The sequence below is a fragment of the Lemur catta genome, chromosome 2, assembly GCF_020740605.2.
Source record: "Lemur catta isolate mLemCat1 chromosome 2, mLemCat1.pri, whole genome shotgun sequence".
Taxonomy (NCBI): Eukaryota; Metazoa; Chordata; class Mammalia; order Primates; family Lemuridae; genus Lemur; species Lemur catta.
Window position 1 is genome coordinate 159,057 of NC_059129.1, and position 26,987 is coordinate 186,043.

Genomic DNA, 26,987 nt, shown 5'->3' on the forward strand with positions numbered 1-26,987 from the left:
GGAGTGTGGAGTGTTATCAAACTGGATGGCAAAAGATTGTTTATTTTGCAACAACACTATAGCTGATTGACGTTACCAGCCTAAGCAATCATCACTAGAACTATTCTCAATATACAACAGAATTTCTTAACAAAAATTAAAAATGAAAATGAGGCTGCAATCAAACTAAGTACCCAAGTAGCTCTTGTTAGCCAAGCAAAAAGAAAGCGATTTACTGATGGTCACTGAGTAAATCATGTTAGTCGGGCATGGTGGCGCATGCCTGGAGTCCCAGGTACTCAGGAGGCTGAGGCAGGAGGATCCCTTGAGCCCAGGAGTTTGAGGTTGCTGTGAGCGAGGCTGACTCCACGGCACTCTCCTGGGCATCAGAGTGAGACTCTGTCTCAAAAAAAGAAAAAAAAAAGGGTGTTGGTTGGTGGTAAGGGAATGTCAACTGCCCAATACATGTAAAAGATGAATATACAGGACCTTCAACAGAGAATACTTAGGTATAGGTCTCCTCCTCACACATAAAAACTCCCTGGATATTAAAAACTTCATCCACTCTGATAGGCAATTGGGCTACTTCTCTTCACACCTGGCCCTTCACCCCGAAAGGGTTAGTTTTGTGCCATACCAGCAAAATTACACAATGCCCCCAGCTGAGAATCCACCTGGGGGACAAGGTAGGCAGACACGCAGGCAGCTGGGCCACCTGGCCCTAGTCCCTCCAGCGGTGGCCACACTGAGCGTTGCAGCACTTGTAGAAGGTGGTCATCGGCTCGTCTGCAGAGCGGGTCTGAAGCTGCATGAAGTAAGCACGAGGATGTTCGCATTTGGGACATGGCTCTGGCAATGAGAAAAACCAACAAGTGATCCACGTTATACAAAAGTGATGCTCATGACAAACATACCTGTTAAGAGTATTACTTTATACCTTTAAAGGTGGTAAAATCCCTACCTGCTCGTCTGCTCTCCTTTGCCAAGGGTAAATCTAAAAACGGTGACATCACTCCCACTACGCTCTAACCCTGAGGGAACCAGGGAGACCTGTGACATTGAAAATACTACTCCGGGCCGGGAGCGGTGGCTCACGCCTGTAATCCTAGCACTCTGGGAGGCCGAGGCGGGTGGATCGCTCGAGGTCAGGAGATCGAGACCAGCCTGAGCGAGACCCTGTCTCTACTAAAAATAGAAAGAAATTATCTGGACAACTAAAAATATATATAGAAAAAATTAGCCGGGTGTGGTGGCGCATGCCTGTAGTCCCAGCTACTGGGGAGGCTGAGGCAGTAGGATCGCTTAAGCCCAGGAGTTTCAGGTTGCTGTGAGCTAGGCTGACGCCATGGCACTCACTCTAGCCCGGGCAACAAAGCGACACTCTGTCTCAAAAAAAAGAAAAAAGAAAAAGAAAATACTACTCCTTCCCCTCCCTTGGTCCCACTTTTCTTCTCAAACCTGGTTGAAGACTGATTGGAAACATAACATGGAAGGTGACTGAATTATTCTGTTGTGTGCTGCTGTGACAAAATGCCTGAGACTGGATGATGGGTAGAGGGTGAAACAGTTTTGAACATGCTAGAAAATGCCTGTATTACCGTGAACAGAGCATTAAGGGTGATTATAGTGCGTGCTCAAAAGAAGAGAAGAGGCCGGGCGCGGTGGCTCACGCCTGTAATCCTAGCTCTCTGGGAGGCCAAGGCAGGCGGATTGTTTGAGCTCAAGAGTTCGAGACCAGCCTGAGCAAGAGCCAGACCCTGTCTCTACTAAAAATAGAAAGAAATTATATGGACAGCTAAAAATAGATATAGAAAAATTAGCCAGGCATGGCGGCGCATGCCTGTAGTCCCAGCTACTTGGGAGGCTGAGGCAGGAAGATTCCTTGAGGTCAGGAGTTCAAGACCAGCCTGACCAAGAGCAAGACCCTGTCTCTTCTAAAAATACAAAACTTGGCCAGGCGTGGTGGTGGTGCCTGTAGTTCCCAGCTACTCGGGAGGCTGAGGCAGGAGGATCACTTGAGCCCAGGAGTTTGAGGTTGCTGTGAGCTAAGCTGACGCCACGGCACTCTAGCCCAGGCAACAGAGTGAGACTCTGTCTCACAAAAAAAAAAAAAAAGAGAGAAGAGCTATAAGGAAAATCTGATTCTTCTTATAGATTATTTAAGTGATTCTGAACAGAATGTTGGTAGAACTACATGGACAGCAAAGACTATTACTATTCCGATGAGGTCTCAGATGAAAATAAGGAATATCTTGTTGGAAATTGGGGAAAAGGCCATCCCTAGTACAGAGTGGCGAAGAACTTGGCTGAATTATGTCTCTGTCTTAGGACTTTGTGGAAGGCAGAACTTCCACTAAGTTCTAAAGCAATGAACTAAGATATCTGGCAGAAATCTCTAAGCAGCAAAGAGCTCAGGGTGCTGTATGGCTTCTAATAACTGCTTATGGTAAAACTGTAGAAGAGAAACAATTTAAAGCCAGAATTTATACTTAAAGGGGAAACAGAATGTAAAGATTCAAAAAACTGTCAGCCTGGCTACGTAAAGAATACAACAGTGTGTTTAGGAGAGAAAACCACAGATGTGGTCAAATAGTTGTCTGGTAAGATTAGTATGGACGGAAGGAAGGCAAAGGCTACTCATCAAGACAATGGAAGAATGACCCCCGCCAAGGCATTTTAGAGACCTCGAGGTGGGGGGGTTCCCTGCTCATCACAGGCTGAGATTGCCGGGGCCTTGGGGGCAGAGCGGTTTCGAGGGCAGGGCCCAGGGCACCCATGAGACCTCGGGGCTCCCCAGGGCTCCCTTGGGTCTCTGCTCCCCGCATTCCAGCACACTTCGCAGTCAGATCCTCACCAGACACCAAACATGCTGACAACTTGATCTGGACTTCCCAGCCTCCAAAATTGCAAGAAATAAATTTCTTTTCTTTATTAATTACCCAGTTTGTGGTATTCTGTTAGAGCAGCACAGACTGAGACAGTGACTTACGTCTGCTGTGTGTATTGCACACGGTGTTGATTCCCCTCCTAAGTGCATCACCTTCCCCTGGGCTGGGACACTCCCGCCCTTTCATCTTCCCAGCGGGCCACTGCGACCAGGGATCCACTCTGGCAATAGCTCCTAAGGCTACTCTTATCAACACCTTACCACACACCCCACACCTTTCAAAGTGCCCCAAAGCATGTTTACATTCAAAGTGACTTCACTTTGAGAAACTGATCCTGCTCTTGATAGAAACACCTTCAAATACTCTCAAACTCTATTTCGTTTTTTTTTTTTTTTTTTTTTGAGACAGAGTCTCGTTCTGTTACCCAGGGTCAAGTGCCCTGGTGTCAGCCTTGCTCACAGCAACCTCAAACTCCTGGGCTCAAGCGATCCTCCTGCCTCAGCCTCCTGAGTAGCTGGGACTACAGGCATGCACAACCATGCCCGGCTAATTTTTTTCTATATATATAATTTTAGCTGTCCAGATCATTTCTTTCTATTTTTAGTAGAGATGGGGTCTCACTCTTGCTCAGGCTGGTCTGGAACTCCTGACCTCGAGCGATCCTCCTGCCTCAGCCTCCCAGAGTGCTAGGATTACAGGCATGAGTCACCACGCCCGGCCTCAAACTCTATTTCTAACATTAGATACATCATCCATCTTTTAATTACAAATTCTGCCAGTGCTAACTCTTTAACATAGCAGATTTGTATGTTCTTCTATAGGGGGAAAAAGAGAGTACTAATCATGAATTAGCTTTTCCCCCTCTTGATACAGGTTATATCTAGGGCCCTCCTCTTTCCTTCCCTGCTCAAATCTATCAGACATGAATCAAGATTTGAAATAAACATTTCTTTTACCCGAACTGCAGTTTAATTCTCCCTGGCATTAACTTCTTAAGCCTACATTAGAACAAAAAGAACATATTTTTCTCCCGAGATTCTGATCCTTATTACTCCAGTCATCAGAGCTACCACCTGCTGAGTGCCCCTCACAGACCAAGCACTTTATGCTCTCACAACCCAGGACTGCGGATTAGCCCCAGACAGGTCCCGAGACCCAACCAAGGTCCTACGATAATAGGAGCTTGTCCTTAGAGTCTAACTGAGGCCTGGATGACCCCACGGCTTATACCAATATTGTTTATGTAACAAATTATTAAATATCAGCAAATACAAATAATCATTATTAAAGAAGAAAATGTTTTCTATTTTAAGAAGCTACATCACACAAGCACTCAGATTCGGCCATGGAGTGGCATGGGCGACAGCCTCACGCTGCCCCCAGCTCAGCAGTGGAGAAGGCCTCCCTCTCACCTGCAGTGGAGTCGACGTTCTCCCAGGCAGCTGCTCCCCCAAGCACATCATCCACTTCTTTCAGCTTTGGATACTTCCGATTTGTTACCTGCCAAACAAAAACAAGCCTTCAGACTACAAGTAAGTGAATGGTACAAACCTGGGACATCAAACCACAACTGCTGTCAAGTGCCTCCCAGACTTCCTTCCTGCAACAAAGAATGGAGGGACACCAAATAAAAACAAAGCTCCTATCACACAGAGCAGCAAGCTCCACTGGAATTTAGAGGATCCATGACTGGGATGTCTCCCAAGCAGAAGAGAGAGATTCAGCTGTCACAGATCTTTGCAAAGACTGGAGAGTCACGCCAGTAATCCCATCACTTTGGGAGGCCGAGGTAAGAGGATCACGCGAGGCCAGGGGTTTGAGACCAGCCTGAGCAACAAAGCAAGACCCTATCTCTACTAAATAATAAAAAAAGGCAGCAAGGCATGGTGGTGGCTCCTGTGGTCCTAGCCACTCAAGAGGCTGATGCAGGAGGATGGCCTGAGCCCAAAAGTTCAAGGTTGCAGTGAGCTATGATAGTACCGCTGCACTCTAGCTTGGTTGACAGAGTGAGGCCTTCTCTCAAAAAAAAAAAAAAAGGCTACAGAAAGCACTGGAACAGGGGGAGGAAAAAAAAAAACAAAACATCTTAGGTGTGACTCTCTTCTTCTCCCATACCTCTAAGAAATTTGACTACGCAAGATGAAAGAAACCAATACAACTGAAGCCAACCAATATCATTTAGCTAAGTATCCCAGCCACTCCCTCCCTGCAGACAGCTTTCAAAGCAGGTCCCACTTAGTGTCTTTCCCTAGTTTTATCATCTGTCCCTGAAATTTCAGGGTTACATAAGAGTTCACTCTTCCCATAGTTTCAGACTCTACACTCCCCCACGACACAGCCATAGGTCTAGCACAACAGTATGCGAACATTAAGAATGAGGTAGCACCGATGCGCTCTAACTTCTAAGACATAAAGGTAGTCTAAAAAGTAAAGATGCATTATCAAGGGAAAGTAACTTAAAGTTATAGCACATTGTGCATCATTCGCTTACTGAATACCCACTATATTCCAGGTTTCCTTCTAGGCATTCAGGCCAGAACATAGCAGGGAACAAAACAGAAAAATCCCTGCCTCCGGAAAGCTTATGCCCTAGTATTAATAAACGAAGCAGTAAGTAAATTACGTAATGAGGTAATGAGCCCAGTGAAAAATTTTAAACAGGGAAGGAGGGCATATTGGAGGGAGGGGCTACAATTTAAAATACGATGATCATTTCAGTAAGGCGGCTGTCTAAGTGAAGAGTGAACCGGGCAAAATAGCGTGCAAAAGCCCTGTTGGTGCCACGTGCAGGTGGCAGAGCCTCCAAGAGGCCGGTGTTACTGGGGCAAACGAGCAAGGACCCGAAATCAGAGAAACGAGCTGGGAGGGGTCGGTGTCACAGCCCGGTCGGCCCCGGCAGAACCTGGGCTTCCACTCTGCGGAAGGTGTCTGCGCGCGGGACGGCCGTTATCCCACCGGGCTTCAGCAGGAGCGCTCCGGCCGCTGTCCGAACGCAGCGAAGGGAACCGGCGCGAAGAGGAGGTGCCTGCGGCTGGGCCGGGGCGACGGCACCGGGGGCTGAGAAACGGCGGCGGGATCCTGGGCGTATTCGGAGGCAGCGACCACAGGATCCGCGGCCGACAGGAGGCGGCCGCCGGGGCCGTGGTCGCATGGAGCGGGCGGCCTGCGAGAGGCGCCCGCTGCCCGCGCTGGCCCCCGGGGCCCACCTTGCGAGTGACGTTGTGCACGTAGGGGCACGTGTTGCAGGCGAAGCGGTGGCAGCGCTGCCCCTCCTCCACGATCAGCCCGTTCCCGCAGCTCGGGCAGAAAAGCAGCATGGCCTCCGACTCCGCCCTCGGGCTCCCGCTCCCGGCAGCCCCCGCGGCAGCTTGGCGCTGCGTGCCGCCCGCCTCCAACTCACATTGGTCCTGGCAGCCGCCCTTCCCCTGAGCCAACCAATAGACACGCCGATTTCGCGCTCCCAGTAGACCTCGCGACAGGCCGTTTGGCATTTCTCATTGGTCATCGCAGCCGCCCGGCGCCGGGCGCACCAAGGGCTGGGCTGGCTGCCTGGCTGGGGCGGGCCGCAGTGTCCGCGCGTGCGCGCTCCGCGTCCTCCGTGCGGGCTGGCGGCGCCCGCGGAGCCCAGCCAGGGGCTGGCGGCCCCGGAGGAAGCGGAGGCCGCGGGTCGGCTCGAGACGCCGCAGGACGATGAGGACGAAGAGGAGGCGCTGCCGCACTCTGAGGCGGTGGACGTGTTCCAGGAAGGTCTCGCCATGGTGGTGCAGGACCCGCTACTCTGCGATCTACCGATCCAAGTGCGCGGGCGGGAAGGGCCAGCACGGCCCCTGGGGGTGCTCGTAGGGGGCTGCGGCCCGATGAAGGCGCCTCTGGGCGCAAACGAGGGTCTTAACCTGGGCCGGGGGTGCGCGGGGTGAAGCCCGCGAGGCATTTGCCTGCGGCGCGGAGTTCTGCCCATCACGTGGGTGGTGAAGATTAACTTGTATTTCTTCACTGTTGTATTAAAGTTACTATTACCCTTACTGCTTTTTGGCGCCTTGGTAAATTTTGCACACCCGCCTTACCCTAGTGCTGGGACCCTGGCCCAGATCCTGGTGATGCATGACTCTCGGGGTGAACTGACAACCAAACCCAGTGTTTCCCTACCCAGATCATGGGGCTGATCCTCCTGTGGGTTCATCCTCCCTGCCTGTTTCTTTGCACTGCTTTCCCCAGAGACTCTGTCAACTTTGGATGTTAAATTAAGACGTGGGTGGAACATGAGATTGGGGTGCTGAAGAAACCCTTACATGCAAGAGCCCCTTCCCTTCCTTGCCCTTCACAAAATGGAGCATCACTTCTTGGCAACTGTCAGCTTGTTTTCTTTGTTGTTGTTTGAGGTAGTTAAGAAAGACAGGGTTCCTGCTTCCACCCTTGGTCTTTTCTAGGTTACTTTGGAAGAGGTCAATTCCCAAATAGCACTAGAATATGGCCAAGCAATGACAGTCCGAGTGTGCAAGATGGACGGAGAAGTGATGCGTAAGTGCTGCCCCCCTCCCTTCAGGCCTGTGGTCCAAGCTGTCACAGGGGCAGGACGTTAGGCCAGTGAGCACAAACTCACAGGCCATGCCCAGGGGTGTTGGGACGACCACAGACCTGCCCCGCCCAACACATCAGAGCTCAGCAGAGGTTCTGGGTCACTCTCCTGCCATCTGAGGATGTGGCTGTGGGTTCCCACGATGGATCTTCTCCCCTTTGTGTCCGTTGGCGCAGCTGTGGTTGTGGTGCAGAATGCCACGGTCCTGGATCTGAAGAAGGCCATCCAGAGATATGTGCAGCTGAAGCAGGAGCGGGAAGGGGGCATTCAGCACATCAGCTGGTGAGTGGAGCAGCAGCTCCCAGCTCCACCTGGGCATGTCACCACTGCAGTGACAAGCTCCCTGTTCCAAGAGTTCCAACAGGGCAGGTGCTTCTGTGCCTGAGACTCCTGCCTCAGCTGTTCTTTCTAAACATACTGGCTCTTTCATGCGCATCACCCCACCCAAGCTGCTTGGTGTCTTCACTCGGGGACGCCTTAGACCATTGCCAGTGTGTCCGGAAGGGGCCTCCTTAGTTACAGATGGTGCATCTGTCAAGGCTCTGTCCCTCCTCACGTACGTGTCGCCAGCCCTCACTCTCCTGGATGAAGTGTCCTGTTAGCTGAGTCTTGGCACTGTCGCCTATTTTATGAGCAGTGTTTGGACCCACTGCCCCATACAGCCCTTCGAGAACAGTGCCTCCTTAAAGCTGCCTCAGGCCTGATGCATAGATTGTGGGGGAGAAAAGCCCAGATGGGGAGGACAGCTGCCTCGGGCCCCTTAAGGCTGATGCCTCAAGTCCCTGTCATGCACAGCAACCCGGCTCGCCCTGTTCAGGGCATCTAGTTTACTTGAGTCCCCTTCTTGCAGGTCCTATGTGTGGAGGACATATCATCTGACCTCTGCAGGAGAGAAGCTCACAGAGGACAGGAAGAAGCTCCGAGAGTAAGTATAGACCATATCTTGAGCTGTAGGGGGACATCTGGTCTATCGCCCTCTAGTCCCCAGTGCTCTGCCAGAGTGGGGCAGCCCCCTTCCAGGAGGTGATGCCCTCCAACAAGGAGGCACGCTGGGGCTGTCCCCACGAGGAGAATGGCAGGCAGAGGTGCAGCTCGAGGGGCCCTGCCGTTTCTCACTAGCAGCAGCTCAGGGCTGCACGGTGCCAGCAGGAAGGGCGTGGATGTAAAGGCTGCCCTGCTGGTACAGTGTGGGTCTGTGGAAGGGCGGCCACTGCCACCTCCTGGCCTTCCTGGATGCCACACTCGTCCGTATCTGTTGTTGTTTCCTGGTCCCTCACAAGCGTCTGGTGGGGAGTCACAAATGAATCCTTCTGTGGGTCAGTTTGCACCTTTCCTTCTCTTTCAGTTACGGTATCCGGAATCGGGATGAGGTTTCCTTCATCAAAAAGCTGAGGCAAAAGTAAACCTCCAGCTGAGGACAACTCTATTCACTGGTGGTCGAGCTTTTTCCCAGAAGGATGGTGCCCTCAAGTCATTGTCCCTCTCTCACAGAAAGGATGTTGAGGTGGCCTCAGCCCAGCTGTGTCCACCTGGGACTGTGAGCACGAACCCTGCAGCCCTCGGGACTAGGACTGGGTGAACCAGTGCTCCTCTTTCCTGTGTGCTTGGCCTCAGCCTACCTCTCCCTGGGCCCAAATACCCCGATCACACGGCCAATCCTACAGGGCTATAGGCCTGGCCCTGCGTACAGAATAAACCTGTTTGGTTCTCACTTTGAAAAAAGTCGGAAAGCCACAGCACCCTGGGCAGGAGGGACTGGGGCTGCCGCATCCCAGAGGGAGGTACGAGGAGATAACTGTTGCAGGTGAGTCCTAAAGCCCAAGATGTCACACTTGAGGCCTGTGGCGACACCACTCCCCAGATCACATGATTCTTTTACCATGATCTCCACAGCAAAGCAGAAATACTAGCGGGGCAGCTCCCTATTTCTGCTTGTGGGGAGGCAAGGGCATCAGAGCCCACAGTGAAAACGAGCAGGTAGCACAGCTGTGGTAGGACCTCCAGCCTCAGCCCGCAGGGCTCACCCGCACCAGCGCCTTCATCAGGCTCGGTGAAAAGGGAGGCAGCAAAGGGTGGGGACTGGGACTGCTGGGGGTGAAGGGAGCACTTCCCCGCGGCGGGGCAGGGTGTGTGATAGCTGGGCCTTGCCCAGCGTTGGCTACCAGCCACTCTAAGGAAGTGGGGCAGCAAGGTGCACCTACCTGGCTGAGGGACTTCACTGGGAAATGAAAGAGCCTACGACTGCATCTGACACTTAGTTGGATGTCCCGGGGAAGTGTGAGTCGGAGGCCAGGGGCCTGCAGGACCTCCCCCTCCAGCCCCCAGCCAGAAACCAGGTGGAAGGAGGAAGACGCCCTGGTCAAGTTAGTGGCAGCTAAAACGCTCCCAAGTCCATTTATTGGCCACACGAGGTGGTCGTCAGGAGACTGGTTAGAAGATTATCACAGGAAGTAGTGTAATAAATGCCCGGCAGTATGAAGGGTTCAGCAGACGTGAATAAGGCACAACAGGTCTGTGTTCAGGAACCAGGTGCATCCCATGGGCCTGTGAAGCTAAGGATGATCCTGTCGGTCTGGCTCCGGCCTGAAGCACGTGGCCGCCAGTGCCGGCAGCCAGCTCAGTGGAGCTGAGCATCCAGCTCGTACTTCTCACAGAACTTGTCCGTGAAGGGGATGCAGGTCAGGAATTCACACCACTCACAGCGGACAGGATAGAAGTAGAAGAGGACCACCAGGCCAGCTAGGAGGCCCAGGAAGACCACCTGAAAGACGATGATCTGGCAGCGCTTGCGGTACAGGTCAAACTTGCCAAAGCTGATGTAGGGCAGGAAGGCAAAGGAGAGGAAGAGGCCACTGACGAAGCCCGAGATGTGGGCGAAGTTGTCAATCCAGGGCAGCAGCCCAAAGGCGAAGAGGAAGAGCACCACGGCCAGCAGCTTGAAGAAGGCGCGCCAGGGCCGAGCCAGGATCTGCCAGCTCTGGAAGAGCTCCACGAAGAGGCAGGCCAGGATGCCAAACTGCGAGCCGGCAGGGCCCACCTGGGAGGCAGTGGGGGTGGCTGTGAGCCAGGGGGGGCCGAATGGGCCCCCCTGGACCCAAGGCCCCGTCTCCCCGCCCACCTCCCATGGCCAAGAGCACACCAGGACTGAGGAGGCAGATGCGGATGCCCCCAGGCTGGGCTCTGTGAAGACCCACACTCAGTGCTTGACATGGACGGAGTTCACCCCTGACCACAGGTACGCCCAGGAGCGTCCCCACCCTGAGGGGCAGCCTTACCTCTGCCCGGTATGGCAAGAAGATGGCACTGGCCAGGTTGCCGGTGACACCACTCAGCAGGTAGATGATGGCTATGCGGTGCCAGCCTGCCAGCTTCTCCAGGTCCCGCAGGACGGTCATCTGGAAGCAGACGGATACCAGGCAGTGCAGGATCCTGTGGGGGTGGCAGTAGGGAGGCACTCAGTGGGGACGGGGACATCTCTGCCACTCCCAGCGAGCCACTCCTGGAGTCCCCGAGACCACCGCACCCAGCCCACAGGGTCACTTGCCCGGCGTGCAGGAAGAGGGACAGCCACAGGCGGTAGAACTGGTCAGGCACCTCAGGGTTGAGGAAAGGCAGGAGGCCACACACGTCATCCATGCAGTGCACCTGTGCAGAGCGGCACGTCAGGACCCACAGCGGCTGGGGAGGGGGAGCACCCTCGCCCTGGGGACCTACCTGGGAGCACAGTGTGGCCTCCTCGTGGAAGTAGCCCCTCATGAAGTCACAGTACTCGCGGGAGGTGATCTCACACCTGGAAGGTCAGGCTAAGGTTTGGAGGGGGCCGCTGTGCAGAGGGGGCCTGCTGGGCTCCAGGAGCTGCTTCCAGCCCCACCCTCCCGCCTTTGTTGGGCCTGAGCAAGTCCAGACCCTTCCTCACCCCACACTCCTTGATATGCTGGGTCATTCCAGGATTCGGTGAGGGAGAAGGCCGCAGCCCCAGGGCAGTGCTCTGAGACCAGGGACCAGCTGCACACTCACACAGGTACACCCACCTGCCCTTGGTGCCGATGCAGCAGGGCCGGCCTGTTATGACACAGTCCATGTGGGGATGGTTGGTGTGGTTCCCAGCACTGTTTTTGGTGCAGATCTGGGTCACAAATGGGGGTGAGATGGGTCAGCACCTCCTCCAACCCTCCACCCGACACCATGTTTGGGGTTGAAGCAAAGATGGACAAGCCCATGAGGTAGAAAGCAGGCCTTCCTTGACTGCAGGCTCCCCCCCCCCCCCCCCCCCGAGCCTTAGCTGGGCCATCTGTCAAACTGGAATAACATCATTGGACCTTCGAAGTTTTCACTGAGCTCTCTTGCTCGGACTGCTTGCTCAGAGGGGCAGGCCAGGCTGTGCAAGGCCAGGGGAACTGCGTCAGAAAATGTGTGAGTCTCTGGCATTACTAATGGGTGGGTGTGGCTTCCTCCACCACATGACAAGGAGGACTCACCAACAACCGCCCACCCCAGCTCACCGGCCACTTGGTGATGTCTTCTGGCCACTCATGGGGGTCTTCGGATGAGGGTTCATCACACACCCTGCATGAGCCAAGTGTGTGGTCAGGCCCTGCTTCAAACCCCTAACATCGGTGCCCTTCCACCCCACTCAGCACCGAAGGGAGCGTCCCTCCCTCACACCCCCCAGGAAGGCGTGGGGGACAAAAGCAGGTGGGAGAGTGGCCAGCAGGACTGACCTGGGGTCCTGGTGGCAGACGGAGCCAAACTGCCTCTTGTGGCCTGCCAGGTCTGGGGCACTGGGATGGATGGGCCACTTCACCCACACTGCCAGGGTGGACTGTGGAGGGGACACAGGGTCAGCCCCTGCTCAGAGCCCACCCCTTACCTAGTCCAGTCAGGGCAACCTGGGGGCTCAGGGAGTCGGGGGTCAAAGGCAAAGCCAGTGAAATCCTCCCTCTGACTCTACAACTCGGCCTCTGTGAATTTATACTCTTGAAATGCACATGCATGTTGGTAGAGATTCTGTTACAAGGCGTTCAGCAGCATAATTACTATTAACTTAAAATTAGAAACGACCTCTGTGTCCTAAATCGGAGAACTGGTATAAACTATGCCACCTGCATATAAGATGATGTGATGTGATAAAAGTTTGCATGAATCTTTTTAAAACCTGTTTAGTGGGAACAAAGGCAATACCACTTACGCAAACTTTAAGATACATGCACACAAACAAGACACACCCTCAGTGAGTACACCTAAATCAAAAGACCAAATCAAAAAATCAAACGATCATCTACGGGGCGAGGAGCTGGAGCTGCAGGAGGATAGGATAAGAACGAACGAGACGGGAAAGGCCTTGCGCATGCGGACGGCTCTACGTGCCGAGGATGAAGGTAAAGGATCGCTCAGCCGGGTCGATCTGACGGCTGAACACACAGCACAGGCAAGGGTGCGGGCCGGGGCAGGGAAACGCACCGAGCACTCCTCCTCCGACGTCTGCACGCAGCCCGACCTGTCGTTGCGCACGCAGCAGGCTGAGTGCTTTTCGCGCTCGCGCGCCGCGTGGATGAAGCTGTGCACCTGCGGATCCTGGCGCATGCAGGGCGAGAACTTGGCGCCCAGATGAATGAGAGCCTCCTGTGGGTGAAGGGGTACGTGCAGCGGCGGCCCCAGGCCCCAGACCCCCTGCCCGCGGGGCACCTCCAGGCTCCGCCCCCTGCCCCCGCCCTCACCGAGCTGGGCCCGATCCAGAAGTTCTCCTGCTGCACGTACTTGACGTTCTCGTAGACCCCGCGGTTCCGCAGCACCTAGGAAGTTGGGGAGCGGGATCAGACAGGCCAAGGTGGCCCCTGGTAGCCCCTCTTCTCCCTGACCAGGGCAGGAGGGGGCCCGAGCCCAGACTCCAGGCATCTGGGCCCAGGGGGGCTCACCGAGTCCACGGTCTCATGCTGTGAGAAGCCCACAGGCGCGATGCCATAGATGCACACGGCTAGAATGGTGACGAGCGAGTGCACGAAGGTGAGCCAGTAGGTGAAGAAGGGCCTGCGAGGCGGAGCATCAGCAGGGGCGGCATCCCCAGCCCACAGCCCCACCCTCACCCGAGAGCCTCCATCCCACCCAGAGGATCGCCAGCCCGGGCCTGTGTCCCTACCACACACCTACCTGTGGTCATCCATGTCCTCGATCTGCCGCTTGACGTAGCTGTCTATGCGCTTGCGGTAGGTGCGGTTGGTGAGCCGTCCCACCATGCCCAGCCCGTACGGCCGCTTCTCCCTGGCGAAAAGCTTGCGCACCGGCACGGCGATGCGCTGGCCCCGTCGCGGCCCGGTGGTGCTCACCACCTCCTGCCGAAGCCGCACCTTGGGCTGTGGGGCCGCGGCGCCCTCCTTCTGCTTCCGCCAGCCACGCTCCAGGGGCCTGGAGGGAGCCGGCGCGTTTACCTGCCTCCCCAGCCCCCCGACCTGCTACCGTTCCATTCCTCACCTCGGCCTCCGGGAACCGGGGTACCCGTCTGTCTCCATCCCGCCCAGGACTGGCGGTGATGATGCTAGGTGAGTCATTCAGCATCAGCCTCTTCCTTACCAGCAAAAGGGCAAGCCTGCACCCCTCTGGGGACGGCAGGGAGGAGGGAACCAGGACGCGCGAGAGGTTCCGTGCTTCGGCGAGTATTAACTATGTCACCGGCTGCTCCCCGCTGGATTCTGTCCAGCCCCTGGGCTCTGGGACTGCTGTCCCATCCCACAGATGGGCAGTTGCGATGGGCGTCACGCCCAGCCCCGGGTCTCCCACCTGTGCTGAGTTCCCGGTCCGCGAGGCAGCCCTGTCCAGCACCCCAGACTGGGAGCGCCGGAGCCTTGCCCAGCTGCCCCCGAGGCTGGACCCCTCACCGCCTCCCGCACTCACAGCATCAGGTGGCTGCGCTCAAGCTCGCTGCGGTCTAGGGCCCCGCCGGTGAGGTCCGCCTGCTCCGGGGCTTTCTCCCAGTCCTTGAGCGCGGCCTCCGACGGCGACTCAAAAACTTCGTCCGGGTATGTGGACAGCTCCTCATGGAGGATACCTTCCTGAGCAAACAAGTGAGGTCAGGGCGGGTGCAGAGATGAAGAGGATCGGGGCGACGCCCTGGGTGCTTCTTACCCGGGCAAAGAAGGATGTATCCAGCTCATCGGGGAAGTCGGCTGTGTCTTCCTCCAGAAAGCTGGCAGGAGTGAAGCTTCGGCGCTGCACCCGGCGCAGTGTGCCATCCCTGACAGAGCGGCCCTGGGGGCAAGGAAGTGAGCGTGGGACCCAGAACCGGCTCGGTCCCCATCCCCACCCTTGGCCCCTGCACCCACCTTCACCAGGGCCGCTGCCGCCCGGAAGCTCATCTTGGCCACCGACTCGCGCTTGCGCCGCCGCGGGAGCCGGTTGAAACCTGAGCGGGAGCTGGAGAAGGAGCAGAGGGAGGCGGCACCTGGCGTGACGGGAGTGTGCGGGGCACTCAGGCCATCCACAGCATCATCGGCCACCCTGAAGGCCCGGCCGCGGGCCAGGGGGTCTATAATCTGGCGGAGGGGAGGGGACGCTGGAGTCAGAGCTGGGTCAGCAACGTGGGGGCTCCCGACCCACCCAGACCCACACAAGCCCTGTGTACAGAGTGCGACTGCTTCCCCTCACTCTTCGTGGGCCCCTGGACAGCTGTGTGGGCACCATACCCACCCTACAGCCCCTGGAGGGGTCCTTCTCCCTGCTAGGAGGGCGTTGGCACTGCTGCTCAGCCTGGGATGCCTTCCCATCCAGGAGCTGGGCCTCGGGTGCAACCCCAGGACCCTGTCCCCATCACAAGGGGGAAGGTCCCCCTTCCCAGAGAGGATCTCAGGTCCCTTCATGGGACTATCTGACTGCTCTCCCAGAATCTGAGCTCCTGAGGAAGCTCCTCGGCTCAGGCAGGCTGTGTCCCTGGCCCCAGCCCCGGGGAGACGAATGAGGGGCTGCAGGGGCGGCAGCAGGCGGCATACCTTCTGCATGCCCAGCTGGCACGGCCCCACATACAGTGGGGGTGGCGTCTCAGTGCTGGTCAGTGACACGTTGTCCTGGCTGGGCAGGTCCAGTTCCCGGATGACTTGGGGCTTCAGCTTCCCATAGCGCTGGCTGCAGTGACGGATGCTCTTGCGCTGCCACTTCTGGGTGCTGTCACTGTCCTTGCTCACTCCAAACCAGTCAGCTGTCCCCCTGGCATAGGAAGGACTCAGCAAGGGGCAGCCAGATCTCCCTGCTCCTAGGCAGGGGGGTTTCAAAGGCCCTCCTCGGGGACAGCATGCCCTGCCCCTGACTTCCAGTCACCCCAAGGCCCGGGGTCTGGGTAGTCACGGTCTAATTAAGAGGATGAGTGGGTGGCATCCCTGGCCACACCCTAAACAGTTAGCCAACTCCAAATTCCCACTAGACCACAGCTAGCAGGCCTCACCTAGTTGAGTGCCTCACATGGGCCCTCACCCCACCCCTAAAGGGGGACAGAGGGGAGACGCTGAGTCCAGACAGGAAGCCGAGAGCTCAGCCCAAAGAAGCCTGGCCCCAGGCAGCAGCCAAAACCCAGGACAACACAAAACTCAGAGGGCAGGTGTGACAGGGCCCAGAAGGCCGCACACAGCCCTGGGACATGCAAACACAATCACTTCCAGCACCCGCTGTTAAGAGCCCCGGGGAATGCCAACCACGCTGGCAGCTCCCAAGACGCCGCATGCCATTCACATGCCGAAAAACACCAACACACTCATGACCTGTAGGAGGCACCTGAGCAGGGACCAAGACAGAGACTGGCGCGGCGGGAGGGCCCTGCAGGCAGCCTGGGCACCCAAGAGGGGCAGAGTGTGCACACGCCCGAAGCGTACTTGTCGGCTGCTGAGAGGCCAGAGCACGAGGGAGGTGGAAGGAGAGCACGGGGGGACGGGGCGGGAAGAGGGGTAACGGGAGAGCAGTCAGTCCCCAGAACAGGAGGAGACAGGAGATATGGGGACCAAGACCGAGGAGAATACTGGGGCAGGAGGGGCCCCGCCCCCGCCCCGTGTGCCTGCCTCTGTCCCCACAGCCCCCGGCCCCCGGCCCAGGCAGTGGCCGGCACGGCGCCATACCTGCGAATGGTCTGTGTGATGGACGTCTGCCGCTGCAGCACTGGCCGCCGGGGCTCGGGGTGGGGCGAAGGGACGCGGGCTGTCTCGGCCGGCATACTCACACTCCGCAGGAAAGCCTGGCGCCTCAGGGGCTGGGCAACAGGGTCACGGTGAGGGCACGGGATGGGGTGCACCCACGGCCCCCGCTGACCAGGGCCTACCTGCAGGAAGCTGGGCTCCTCTGTGGCCGGGGGCACCACGGCTGGGATGTCCAGCTTTAGCCAGGGTGGCTTCTTGCGCTGCAGACTGCTCGTGCTGTCTCTGCGGGCCTCACTCATGGCTCCAGGTGCAGCGAGGCAGGCCCGGCAGCAGGGCTTGGGGGTGCTGTTCAACCGTGCGACACAGACAGACCTCTGAGGACTCACTGGGCCCAAACCCGGGAGGAGGGAGAAGCAATGATAAGCCCCACAGTGGTGCTCATGGCTGCTGCTGTCAGAGACCTACTGTGTGCTCGGCACTGACATGCTCACCCCAACAGACAGTGCTGGGCACACCCTAGGTCTTCAGACAACATAAATGTTCCCCAGACAACTCTCTGAGTGCCTACCACGACCAAGCCACTGTTCTAGGTGCTTGTGACACACTGGTGAATGAGCAAGACAAAGTCCCTGCCCTCTTGGAGTGTACAGCCTAGAGAATAATAAACCTACAAGTGAGTCCATGCACCGTTAAAAGATGCTAAGTGTGACTGGAGAAAAGCCAGCACATTACGGCTGCTCGGTGGGAGGCGACATCTGAGCAAAGGCTTGAAGGAGAAGAGGGAGGGAGTGTGCTGGGCTGCGAGGGTGTTCCACACACGCAACAGCCAGCGTGAGGTCTCAGGGGGCACGGGCTCACCCCCATCTACACAGGGCAAATCTCTGGCCTGTCTGACCCGGACTTCGTCCCCTTAACTGTGACTTCCACTCCAGAGACGGAGTGCCCGCTGTGTGCACAGCAGTCTGCAAGGGGGGTGTGATCAGTCCCTGGCATGGAGCCCCCACATTCAGAGGAAGACGTGGCTCCCCAGGGAGCAGAGCAGCTGCTGGTGGTGCCAGGCTCCCGTGCACAAATGGCTTTCCAAAGCCACCTGGGCACAGACACCACGGTGACTACCAAGTGGTCCCACGTGCCCAGAAACAGAGGTGAGGGGGCTCGACACAGGGGCAGTGGGGAGCATTGCATGGTTGGCACTACCCTGAACACCTCAGACCCCAACCCCAAACCTATCACTTGGGCACAGGGCAAGAGCCAAGCGCAGAGAGGCCAGGGTTCGATTTGGAGTACCACTGCCTGGCAGTGTGACTGTGAGACACGGCATGGCCTCCTGGGGACGCTATTTTCCCCCATTATACCTTGGGACAGATCTGTACCTCCCCCACCAAGAGGGACAACAGGGTCTAGGACGTACAGATCCAAGACTGGAAGCACAACAGGGACACAGAGAGTGTGGGGGACGGCTGGAACTTCCGGGAGCCATTTTGGGCAGAAAACCCAAAATGCCTCAGCCTCTTCAAAGAGCTGCAGACCCTGACAGGCTCCGGGCTGCAGCGTCTATAACCCCCCCACTGAGGCCCCCAGAAACGGCTTCCACTTGCGAGTCTCCCTCTCAGCTGCTTGACGGGGACACGAAGAAAGCTCCCCCCATACTGTATAAGCAGGGAAACTGAGGCCTAGAGAACAGAGGCTTGCCTTGCTCAAGGTCACATATTCAGGGCAGCACAACGAGGGAAAGGCCCAAGACGCTGCTCAGAGCTCCTAATGGTCTTATACCAACCAGGCCCAGTCCTAGGACAGTGCTCACAGCTCCTAGCGGCCCTGCACCAACCAGGGACAGCTCCAGGGACTGCTCTCAGCTCCTCCTGGTCCTGCGGGGGCCAGAAATAGGCCCGGTGGGAGGGGGTCCTGCAGGATGCCTCCTCCTGGCTCAGCCCACCCGCACATTCCAACCCCATCTCTGAGCTGACCACACACTTCGGGTCCCAGGGGGCAGTTGGGGGCAAAGCTCAGGGGGGCTTCCCAGGCACGGTGCCCAGGGGTCTTTCCACCCACACGGCCCCCCAGCGCTGAGTTCCTCTCCATGCCCTCCGCAGCCTGATCTCAGGGCAGCATTTGTCTGCACAACACTGGGAGGCCCTGCTGGGCCCCCTGCCCGTGCTGAGCCCACAGTGTTGAGGCGGCCAGTGTCCGGCATGAAGGCGCCTGACGGAGAATTCCAGCAGTCAGCATCTGACTCTACCCCAGACTCAGCCTAGACCTGTGTGTCCCCCGATGTGGCCCAGCCACAGTACCAACAGGGCACAGGTCCTGTGGATGGCAGTTCCATCGCCCTGCTGGTAGGGAAATGGCCAGCAGGGGCCGCCTCTGAGTCTCAGACACCGAGGGTGGGACTTCCAGCCGGTGCCAGGCGTGGTGCCAGGCGTGTGGGCAAGGCCATGGGGCTCGGGAAGGAGCTTCCTAAACCGACGGTGCTGCCACACCCTCCCAGCCACAGTCAGGCCGGGCCCACCAGGTGGGCGTGCTGACCCTCAGGCCGTGTGGGCCCCGCCGCAGGTAAGGGGCCAGGCACCAGGCAGGATGGAGACCCCCTTAACATGTCAGGTAGGGGAAGCCACGCTGCCTTCAGTCCACCCTGAGGGGCCGCTCTGGCCCTGCCACCCGACAGTCGCATGCCTCAGCCAGCCTTGGTGTTCCTGCCTAGAGAACAGGCCGCTGTGGGGTCCAGAGAGGAGCAGGGCCACCACTGGAGTCCGCAGGCTCCGTGCCGGGGGCTACCCCTCCAGGAGCCTCTCTGCCTGTGCTCGGCAGCCCTAGGTGACATCAGCTGGCCCTTGGCTCAGAAACGCAAGCAACCTTTGCCACCTGATCGACTCACACTATCCATAACCCTCCACAGCACCTGCTTCCCCCAGCAAGGCCTGTCCTCACACCTGGCTCCCTCCCATCCGGGAGCCCCCGGCAAAAGGACTCTGCCCAGCCTCAGTCAGGCTGCCCCACTGCCAACAGGTGCCCCTCGGCCTGGATCCCCGGGCAAGGAGCTCGTTCATACGTGTGCGGTCCTCTGGCCTGTCATTGTTGAGCCCACAGTGCCCAAGACAGGCCTGCTCTGAAGCCACCGCTGGGTAAACACTGCAGGGCACAGGCTGGCAGGGGCCTGTATCCATGATCTGGGGTAACAGAGGATTCCTCAGGACCCTCAACTGGCTCTGACAGACATGCACGGGTGGGAGTGGGAACAGCACACGTCAGGAGGTGAGAACGGCTGAAGCTGTGAGCATGCGCAGCGAACCTGACATGCCCCAGTCCCTACCTTGGCCTGGGCCGGCAGTTGGCCCCGGGAAATGCTGGAGAGTTCCGTTCACGAACCCCCATGCCTATATATCCAGGTCTCCTGGGGGGCCTCACCACCACCCAAACCCCTGCTGTGCCGGGGCTGGAGGCAGGAAGGAGTTTGAGAACCACACAGCTCCAGGTCTGGCAGGCGGCAGAGGACGCCCACCCTGCCCTCAGTACTGTGTTCCTGGCCTACCACGACGTGCCTGGCTCCCCACCCGGGCCTCAAGTGGGTGGGATTCGCAAGGCACATGGTGGGGAGCGCCACAAGCAGACACGGGGGGGGGGGGGGGACAGGCCCAGGCGGGACAAAGAGTCGGGGCAAAGAGTCGGGGCCAGGGAGCTGCGCGTTGCCTGCCCAGAAACAGAGGCTCAGTGTCCAGGCCTTCCCCAGGCGCACAGTGGGCTCTTGTTCCCAGACAGCCCCTCGAGGGGAATCCCAACAGCGTGTCCCCTCCGCTGACCCCACAGTGCAGGGGAAACTGCGGCCATGGAGAGCCTGACCGCCGAAGGGTCACACAGCATGAGTCACTCCTGCCCACCCGGGCCAAGCCCCATCCGAAGGTGCCACATGGGCATCTAGAAGTGAGGTGGGAAATACTGAGGAGTCAACGCCAGCAGTGGTGACAGAGTCTGGCAGGGGGACAAAGCAGCAGCACATCCCAGGCCGTCTGAGCAGCTCAGGACCGGCTCTGAGGCACGTGGCAGGAAGCCCACCCTGGCTGTGCGGAGACCAGTGTGGAGGGGCAGGGGGCTGGGCGGGGGGCTGGGCGGGGGATGGGGGAGAGTCCTGCCGACTCGGGTTCCTGCTCTGGGCACGACTGGGGACCCTTCAAGCTGGCCCTGTGCACAGGAGCCGACACAGGGGGGCCAGTAGGGACAGCCCAGGGGAGACACTGCGTTCAAATCCAATTTGTCTCCACCACCTACAACCCTAATCTGAAAATAGGGGTCATAGCAGTGCCCAGCACACAGTAGGTGCACAACTTTTAACAGCTGAGCCAACAATAGAACATCTGGTGCTGCCTGTGGACCCTGGGGCAAAGCTGCAGGCAGGAGCTGGAGCGCAAGAGGGCCCCGCGGCACATGCACCAAGAGGGCAAGCCTCGGGAGGCCTGCAGGCAGGACCCTTCAAAGGTGTTGAGTTTAGGAAGTGACAGGAGAGGTTCGGGCCTGCCTGGGCCTGGACAGTGGCCACAGCCAGCATGAAGCCACATTCTCAGGTGTGAGCAGCAACCCCTCATCTCATGCCTGCCCTGTACATTCCCACGGCAACGCTGCCAGGGACAACTGAAGGCAGAGCGGACGGCCAGCCCAGGGCCAACAGCATCAAGCCTGGGCCCTACTCTGCCCAGGGGACTGCCCACTGCCAAGGTCATCTGGAGCAACACACCTTCCCAGACTCAACTGGCCCAAGCCTGGTCCCAGGAGGTGCTGGCTCCTCTAGCATCTCTGCCCGCACCTTGGTGTCTGACATTCAGTCTTCTATTTGACCCCTACTTTGATGCCCAACCCTGGACCCCCTGGGAGGGGAATCACCGGCTGTCTGGCAGCCTAGAATCCAGAGCTTCTCTGTGCCTCGTCTGCAAATGGGACCATGCCAAGAATGAGATGTGCCAGGCCCTTTGCAAACCACAAAATGCCCCCCACCCTCCCAGGGACCCCTCGACTCTTCTGTGGAAGAAACAAGTTTCAGGGTGGAGCAGGGCAGGACTGAGACCTGGCCGGTGGCCTCTGCATTGCCCTATCCCTGTCCCCAGAAGGACACGCTAGATCCCTGCCTGCCCGCATCACCCATCGCCTGCAGCACCCCAGACGGCATGCATGTGCAGGGCAACAACGGAACTAGAGGCTTCCTGCTACAGGACGCCTGCGAGGTAAGCCGCACGAAGCCCTGGAGACACAGGAATCCCTAGCGACAAAGACACACCGGGACCTGACCTGAGAGTGTGGTACACAGGGGAGGAGAGGGGCCAGCCCTGGAGAAGGGACACTGCCCTACAGCTCAGCCGGCTCACTTGGCACAGGGTCAAGACAGCCCCTGGCCCATCTGACAGGGGCTGACATGACAGGCCCACCGGGGGGTCAGTGAGCCTCAAGGCTCAGGTTAGGGGACCTGTCCAGGCCATATAGTCAGAAAGAGGGTGGGAACGAGGACTTAGCTGCACCAGATTCTGGGTGTAACTTTCCCTTTAAAAGCTGGATACTTCTGGTCCCCAGTCTGGAGTCCAGCCAGGTCCCTGAGTTACGTGAAAGCACCCTCTCTAGGCTGGAGAGGGGAGAGGGCCACATCCCACCGACAGACCTGCCAGAGGGCGGAAGAGCAGCCCGGTCACCATGAGAGCCCTCCAGAAGTGTCCCTGGCTGACCTTGCACACATGCTGCCTGGTGCCCAGCCACCCCCAGGCTCAGCAACCCCCTCCCAGGAGCCACAGGCAGCAGGATAGGACCGGAGAGGCTCCAGGAGGGGAAACCAAGTCAGAGCAGAAACAGCTTCAGGCACCAGGAGCCTGGCACACCTGCCTCAAATCTGATCCTGACTGACCCCATTGACCTGTCATAACTCCTGGGTGTGGTCTCTGAGTCCATCTCACAGGTAACGAAAAGGCTTTTAGAGGCCAGTCACTGGCTAAGGCCACAGATCCTATGGGGGGGTTCAACGCCTTGGGCCAGGCCTGCCCAGCCGCTGTGGTAGGAGGGACCCCATCTGCCTGCCCACCGGGCCCTGGTTCCAGAGGAGGGGGCAGACCACCTGGGCTCCTCAGCCTCCAGGCTGTGAGGGCTGTCAGACCCCGCTGGGGCCCCAGGACACAGGCCTTACCAAGGGCATCTCAGTTGAAGGAGGAAGGAGTCACCCCAAACATGCTCAACCTAGAAAACAGGCAGAAGCCAAGGAATCCAATCCTTGGGCAGAAAGTCGGTCCTGTCATAGACACTGAAGTGGGGACCTGGGGCTGCTGGGGGGCGGGGGGGGGGCTCACATCCAGGAAGGGGCTGAAGCCACCCAGAAGCAGCTGGGGGTGCCCCGAGCAGCAGCTGGAGCTGCCGGAGGGAGCCCTGATGGTCCCTGAAAGTCAGGGGAGACCTGGGGGATCTCCCCTGAACCAAGGGTGGTCGGCTCACTGATGTGGACAAAGGCTGAGGGCCACAGTGACCCTCCCACTGTGCTGCCCCCCAGCGGCCTGTCTGTGCAATGGGAGGGAGGCTGCTGGGGGGCTGGGCTGGGAAGGGGTCCGAAGCCCACTGCCTTCCATCTGGGTCTACCTGACTCCCATGCCCGTGCTCAGGAAAAGGGACCCAGCGCACCCACAGTGACCCCTGGTGGCAGGGGGCTCAGCCTCAGGGACCCCTCGAGCCCCAGCCAGCTGCTTGGTTCCCCAGCTTCCTCCCAACCTTGGGCTGGGGGCTGTGGGGCTGGGGTTGGCTCTGTGGGGGCGGGGAGAACCCAGCTGGGGACTGCCTAGGCATCTAGCTGGGTCAAACCTGAAAAGCCAGTTTCATCCTTGAATCTTCTGTCTCCAGCAGGAAGTCCCAAGGCGGGGGTGGGGGGTTCCCAGCACAGGGCTAGGCCGACAGACCCAGGCCCACCCACCCAGACACACACAGACTCTCGACTGGGAGCTGACACCAAAGAAGGAACTCTGGTCAGGACCATCCGGGCTGGGGGCAGGCCCGGCTGGGGGGCTCCCCTGCCCATCCATTCCCTCCCCGGCCCTACAGACATGTCCCCAGCATGGCAGACAGCCAGGCTCGGCCCCGGGGCCCTGAGCACCTGGGGTCTGGCTGTCACCCAGGCTGGGAGAAGGCCTGCTTCAAGGCACCCGACAGCGGCGTCTGGCCCAGCCTGCCGCTCCGGGGCTCAGAGCACAGAGTGGGGGGCTGTCTTCGGGAGGAGCTCCCAGCCCACCCCGGGTTTCGGTGTTTCCAGGCGGGGGGGGGGTGCCAGTGAGGCAGAAGCCAGGGTCAGCCCCCCCCGCCCGGCTGCACAGCTGCCGCTGTTATTCCCACCGGGTGAGGACGGCTGGGACAGGGACTATCCGAGAAGTCCCACCCTCTGAGCTGGAGTTTCGCCTCGGAGACACCACCCACCGGTGGTGGCCGGGAAGGAAAACGTGGGGGCGGGGGGTCGGAGGAACCAGGGGACGCCTCGGACTCCGAGCCCTGCGGCTCCCGGGACCCTCAGCTGTCGGGCGGGACCCGGAGCCGCGCTGTCCGGCCGGGTCAGGCCGCCGGGACACGCTAATCCGGCCACAGGCTATTTTTGCGGCGCCGGGTGAGGAATCCGGGGCTGGGCCGCCTCCGCGAGAGGCTCGGGGAACTCCGGGGAGGAAAGTCCGGCCGCCGGGGCGCGGACCCGCCGCAGCCCTGCCCCGGCCCGGCCCCGGCCCCGGCCGTTCCGAGCAGCTCCGGGCGCGGCGGGCGCACGACAGGCCCCGAGCTCGGCGACGCGGCCCCGGCCCCCGCCCCGCCCGCGGACCCCGCGCCCCGCTCCCGGCCGCGCTCGCTCACCGCCGCCGCCGCCGCCGCCGGGGGTCCTCGGAGGGTCCCGAGGGTGTCGGGGAGGGGCCGCCGCCGCTGGCCCGGAGGGCGCCCGCGCCGAGTCCCCGCCCGCGCGCCCGCCCGCCCTCCGGTCCGGCCCGCCCTCCCGGGAATGCCGCGGAGCGAGGGGCGTGCGCGCCGGGGGCGGGCCCGGCCGGAGGGGGCGGCTGCGCTGACTCAGGGCTCAGGAATGCGCGCCGCCCGCCTGCCCGGCCGAAGTCGCCTCCTCCAGGAAGGCCACTGGGCTCCGCACTCCCCAGTGCCCGGCCGCGGGGACACCTGTGGCTGGGGGTGACGAGCGCCTTGGCCTAGGAGGGAGGGCCTGGTGGGATACGGCAGTCAACAGCAGTCCTGGGCTTTTCAGCTTCTCTCTGACTCCACAGTGAGTGGAGACCTCATCCTGCCTTGATCTGTGCTTGAGAAGGTGGGGAGTGAGGCAGGAGGGGCACAAAGGGGGAAGATGACGGGGGATGGGAGACTGTCCCTGGATCCCCTTAAACGGGACCTAGAACCTCCTGCAGAGGTCCGCACTGACAAATCATTTCTCCCACACGCAACCAGTCCCTCGTGAGCACTCACACTCCCTCATACACATCCATGTGCACACACTCATCACTCACAATCACACACACACACACACACACACACACACACACACACACGCTTCTGCATTCGTTCATTTACACATGCACCTGCTCACACACCTGTTTATACAGACTCACATGCACACACCTAGCTCACGTACACACTTTCAAAGGTACTCACACATTCACACGTGCACACACACAATTGTACACACTCTTATACGTGTGTACACTGTGAACTAAAATAAAATTTTAAGGCTCACCCCCCCACCGGCTGACTGAATGGACCCTCTCGTGGCCAAAGGAACATCCTAAAACTTAAATTGCCTGCGAGGAGGAGGGAGGTCAGACATGCCTCATCAGGCCCCCCTCCCTTCTTGGGGACATCCTTTGTAACCCATTAACAAGCCTAACGGTATGCAAGACAAACCTACAGGCCCTCAATTTACCCAACAAATCTATGTCGGTGGCTTGTCCTGATAAACAGCAACTATGTTAAAACATTCCAAATCTTTAGACAAAGCTTCATGTCTTTAACCAATTACAAGCCAAAGAATCTTTAAACCCACCTTATAACCTATAAGCTTCCGCCCCCCCAGATGGGCCACCTTTTTGGGCCAAACCAATGTGTGAGTCCCACGTATTGATTTATGACTTTACCTGTAACCCGTGTCTCCCTGAAATGTATGAAACCGAACTGTGACCCAGCCACAGCGAGTCCACTTGCTCAAGGCCTCTTGGACGTGGCTCTGGGTCATGATCCTCAAATTTGGCTCAGAATAAATCTCTTTAAAATTATTTTACAGAGTTTGGTTTCTTTTCCGTTGACAACACCCTGGAAGTTCATGCATACACTTGATCACACCCACACCCAGGTCGGGATCAGAGCAGTTACGCCCTCCCCAGGCCCCTGTTCCCCCAGCAGGTGCTCTGATGTCGGTTTTTGGTGTCCACTCTGTTCTCTCCCCTTTATCTCAGTGCTCAACCACCACCCCGGGGGGGCTCATCCCTGCACTGAGTTGGATACAAAATGGCCCATCTGCTTTTAGCTGAGACTGCTGGGGGAGTTCCCTGGCATTCCCCTCTCTGGGCACTGGGTGGGCCGACTCACCCAGAGAAAAGAACGGGGGTGGGGGTGCCAACAGCAGGCTACAGGCTGGTAGAGGGCCCCAGGCTTCCTCTGGGTAGTGGGCACCAGGGGCTCCCTCCTTGCTACAGGTTCCTAAGGACCCTTCCACTAGGTGCCCCTCAAGCCTTGAAGGGTCCACAAGCATGTCCTCAGGCCCTGTGCTGTGTGTGACTGCTTCAACCACATCCTCTGGGACCAGGTGGCCCTCTCAGCACTGAGTCGCTGCTACCAAAGGTGCATCCAGTGCCCAACTACAGACAATGGCCTGGTCCTTGGCTACACTGAAACTAAAGTTGACAATCTGAACTAAAGGTGGAGGTGCACTTCCCGGCAGGCACCAGAGCCTGGGCAAGTGGCAGAACCCTCTGCCTGAATCCTTGTCCGTACCACGAGATGGGGGTGCGGGAGGGGGAGGTGGGAGTGTGTCTGCTGCACACAGTGGGTCCTCTGTGAACACAGGTGATACCAACACAACTCCTCAGTAGAAGGGGGCAACGAAAGCTTTGGAGGGGTAGAGGGGAGCCCCTTCACCGGGAGGATGACACCACTGCTGCATCAGGGACATGAGGAAGAGGGAGGCTGCCTGGTGCCGATGCTCAGGGCTCCCGCAGTCTACACGTGCCCCTCCTGTGCCAGGCTCACAGCCAGAGACAGGACAGTCTCCAGGCCTAGCATTCTTGATCCCTGCCAGGGGTGAGCAAGCCCTGCCGGGCCTGCATGCCCAGACTGGCTGGCAGCGGTGTGCTCTCTGGGAAGCCCGGGGCAGGGCTTGCCTCCAAAGCATGCCACACTAGGCCTCTGGTGTCAGCAGGTTCCTCCTGCAGTGGACGCTGCAGGGCACCACCCAGA

General features: G+C 58.7%; 3 protein-coding genes across 7 annotated transcripts; 1 reads left to right on the top strand and 2 right to left on the bottom strand.

Moving 5' to 3' along the window:
* Positions 1-330: 330 nt before the first annotated feature.
* POLR3K (RNA polymerase III subunit K) lies at positions 331-6,223 on the bottom strand. The gene is made up of 3 exons (XM_045540990.1): positions 6,074-6,223; positions 4,280-4,367; positions 331-828 (listed from the first exon to the last, which is right to left on the bottom strand). The coding sequence occupies exons 1-3, from the start codon at positions 6,182-6,184 to the stop codon at positions 701-703; spliced, it is 327 nt and encodes a 108-aa protein (XP_045396946.1). The 5' UTR covers positions 6,185-6,223; the 3' UTR covers positions 331-700.
* A 212-nt stretch (positions 6,224-6,435) lies between these two features.
* On the top strand, positions 6,436-9,154 carry SNRNP25 (small nuclear ribonucleoprotein U11/U12 subunit 25). Its single transcript, XM_045540991.1, has 5 exons — positions 6,436-6,664; positions 7,295-7,385; positions 7,620-7,725; positions 8,294-8,368; positions 8,789-9,154. The coding sequence occupies exons 1-5, from the start codon at positions 6,623-6,625 to the stop codon at positions 8,844-8,846; spliced, it is 372 nt and encodes a 123-aa protein (XP_045396947.1). The 5' UTR covers positions 6,436-6,622; the 3' UTR covers positions 8,847-9,154.
* Positions 9,155-9,802: 648 nt separating this feature from the next.
* RHBDF1 (rhomboid 5 homolog 1) lies at positions 9,803-24,463 on the bottom strand. 5 transcript variants are annotated; one of them, XM_045540944.1, is made up of 17 exons: positions 24,396-24,463; positions 16,536-16,898; positions 15,423-15,636; positions 14,760-14,969; positions 14,563-14,685; positions 14,332-14,489; positions 13,591-13,845; positions 13,359-13,470; positions 13,161-13,235; positions 12,904-13,065; positions 12,165-12,265; positions 11,946-12,009; positions 11,475-11,569; positions 11,158-11,233; positions 10,988-11,088; positions 10,719-10,872; positions 9,803-10,480 (listed from the first exon to the last, which is right to left on the bottom strand). In XM_045540944.1, the coding sequence occupies exons 2-17, from the start codon at positions 16,850-16,852 to the stop codon at positions 10,061-10,063; spliced, it is 2,637 nt and encodes an 878-aa protein (XP_045396900.1). In that variant the 5' UTR covers positions 16,853-16,898; positions 24,396-24,463; the 3' UTR covers positions 9,803-10,060. The 5 variants fall into 5 exon arrangements, with proteins under 5 accessions (XP_045396900.1, XP_045396898.1, XP_045396899.1 ...); XM_045540942.1 differs by having other exon boundaries at positions 16,536-16,938; positions 24,396-24,462; XM_045540943.1 differs by lacking the exon at positions 24,396-24,463 and adding an exon at positions 18,331-20,178.
* Positions 24,464-26,987: the final 2,524 nt, after the last annotated feature.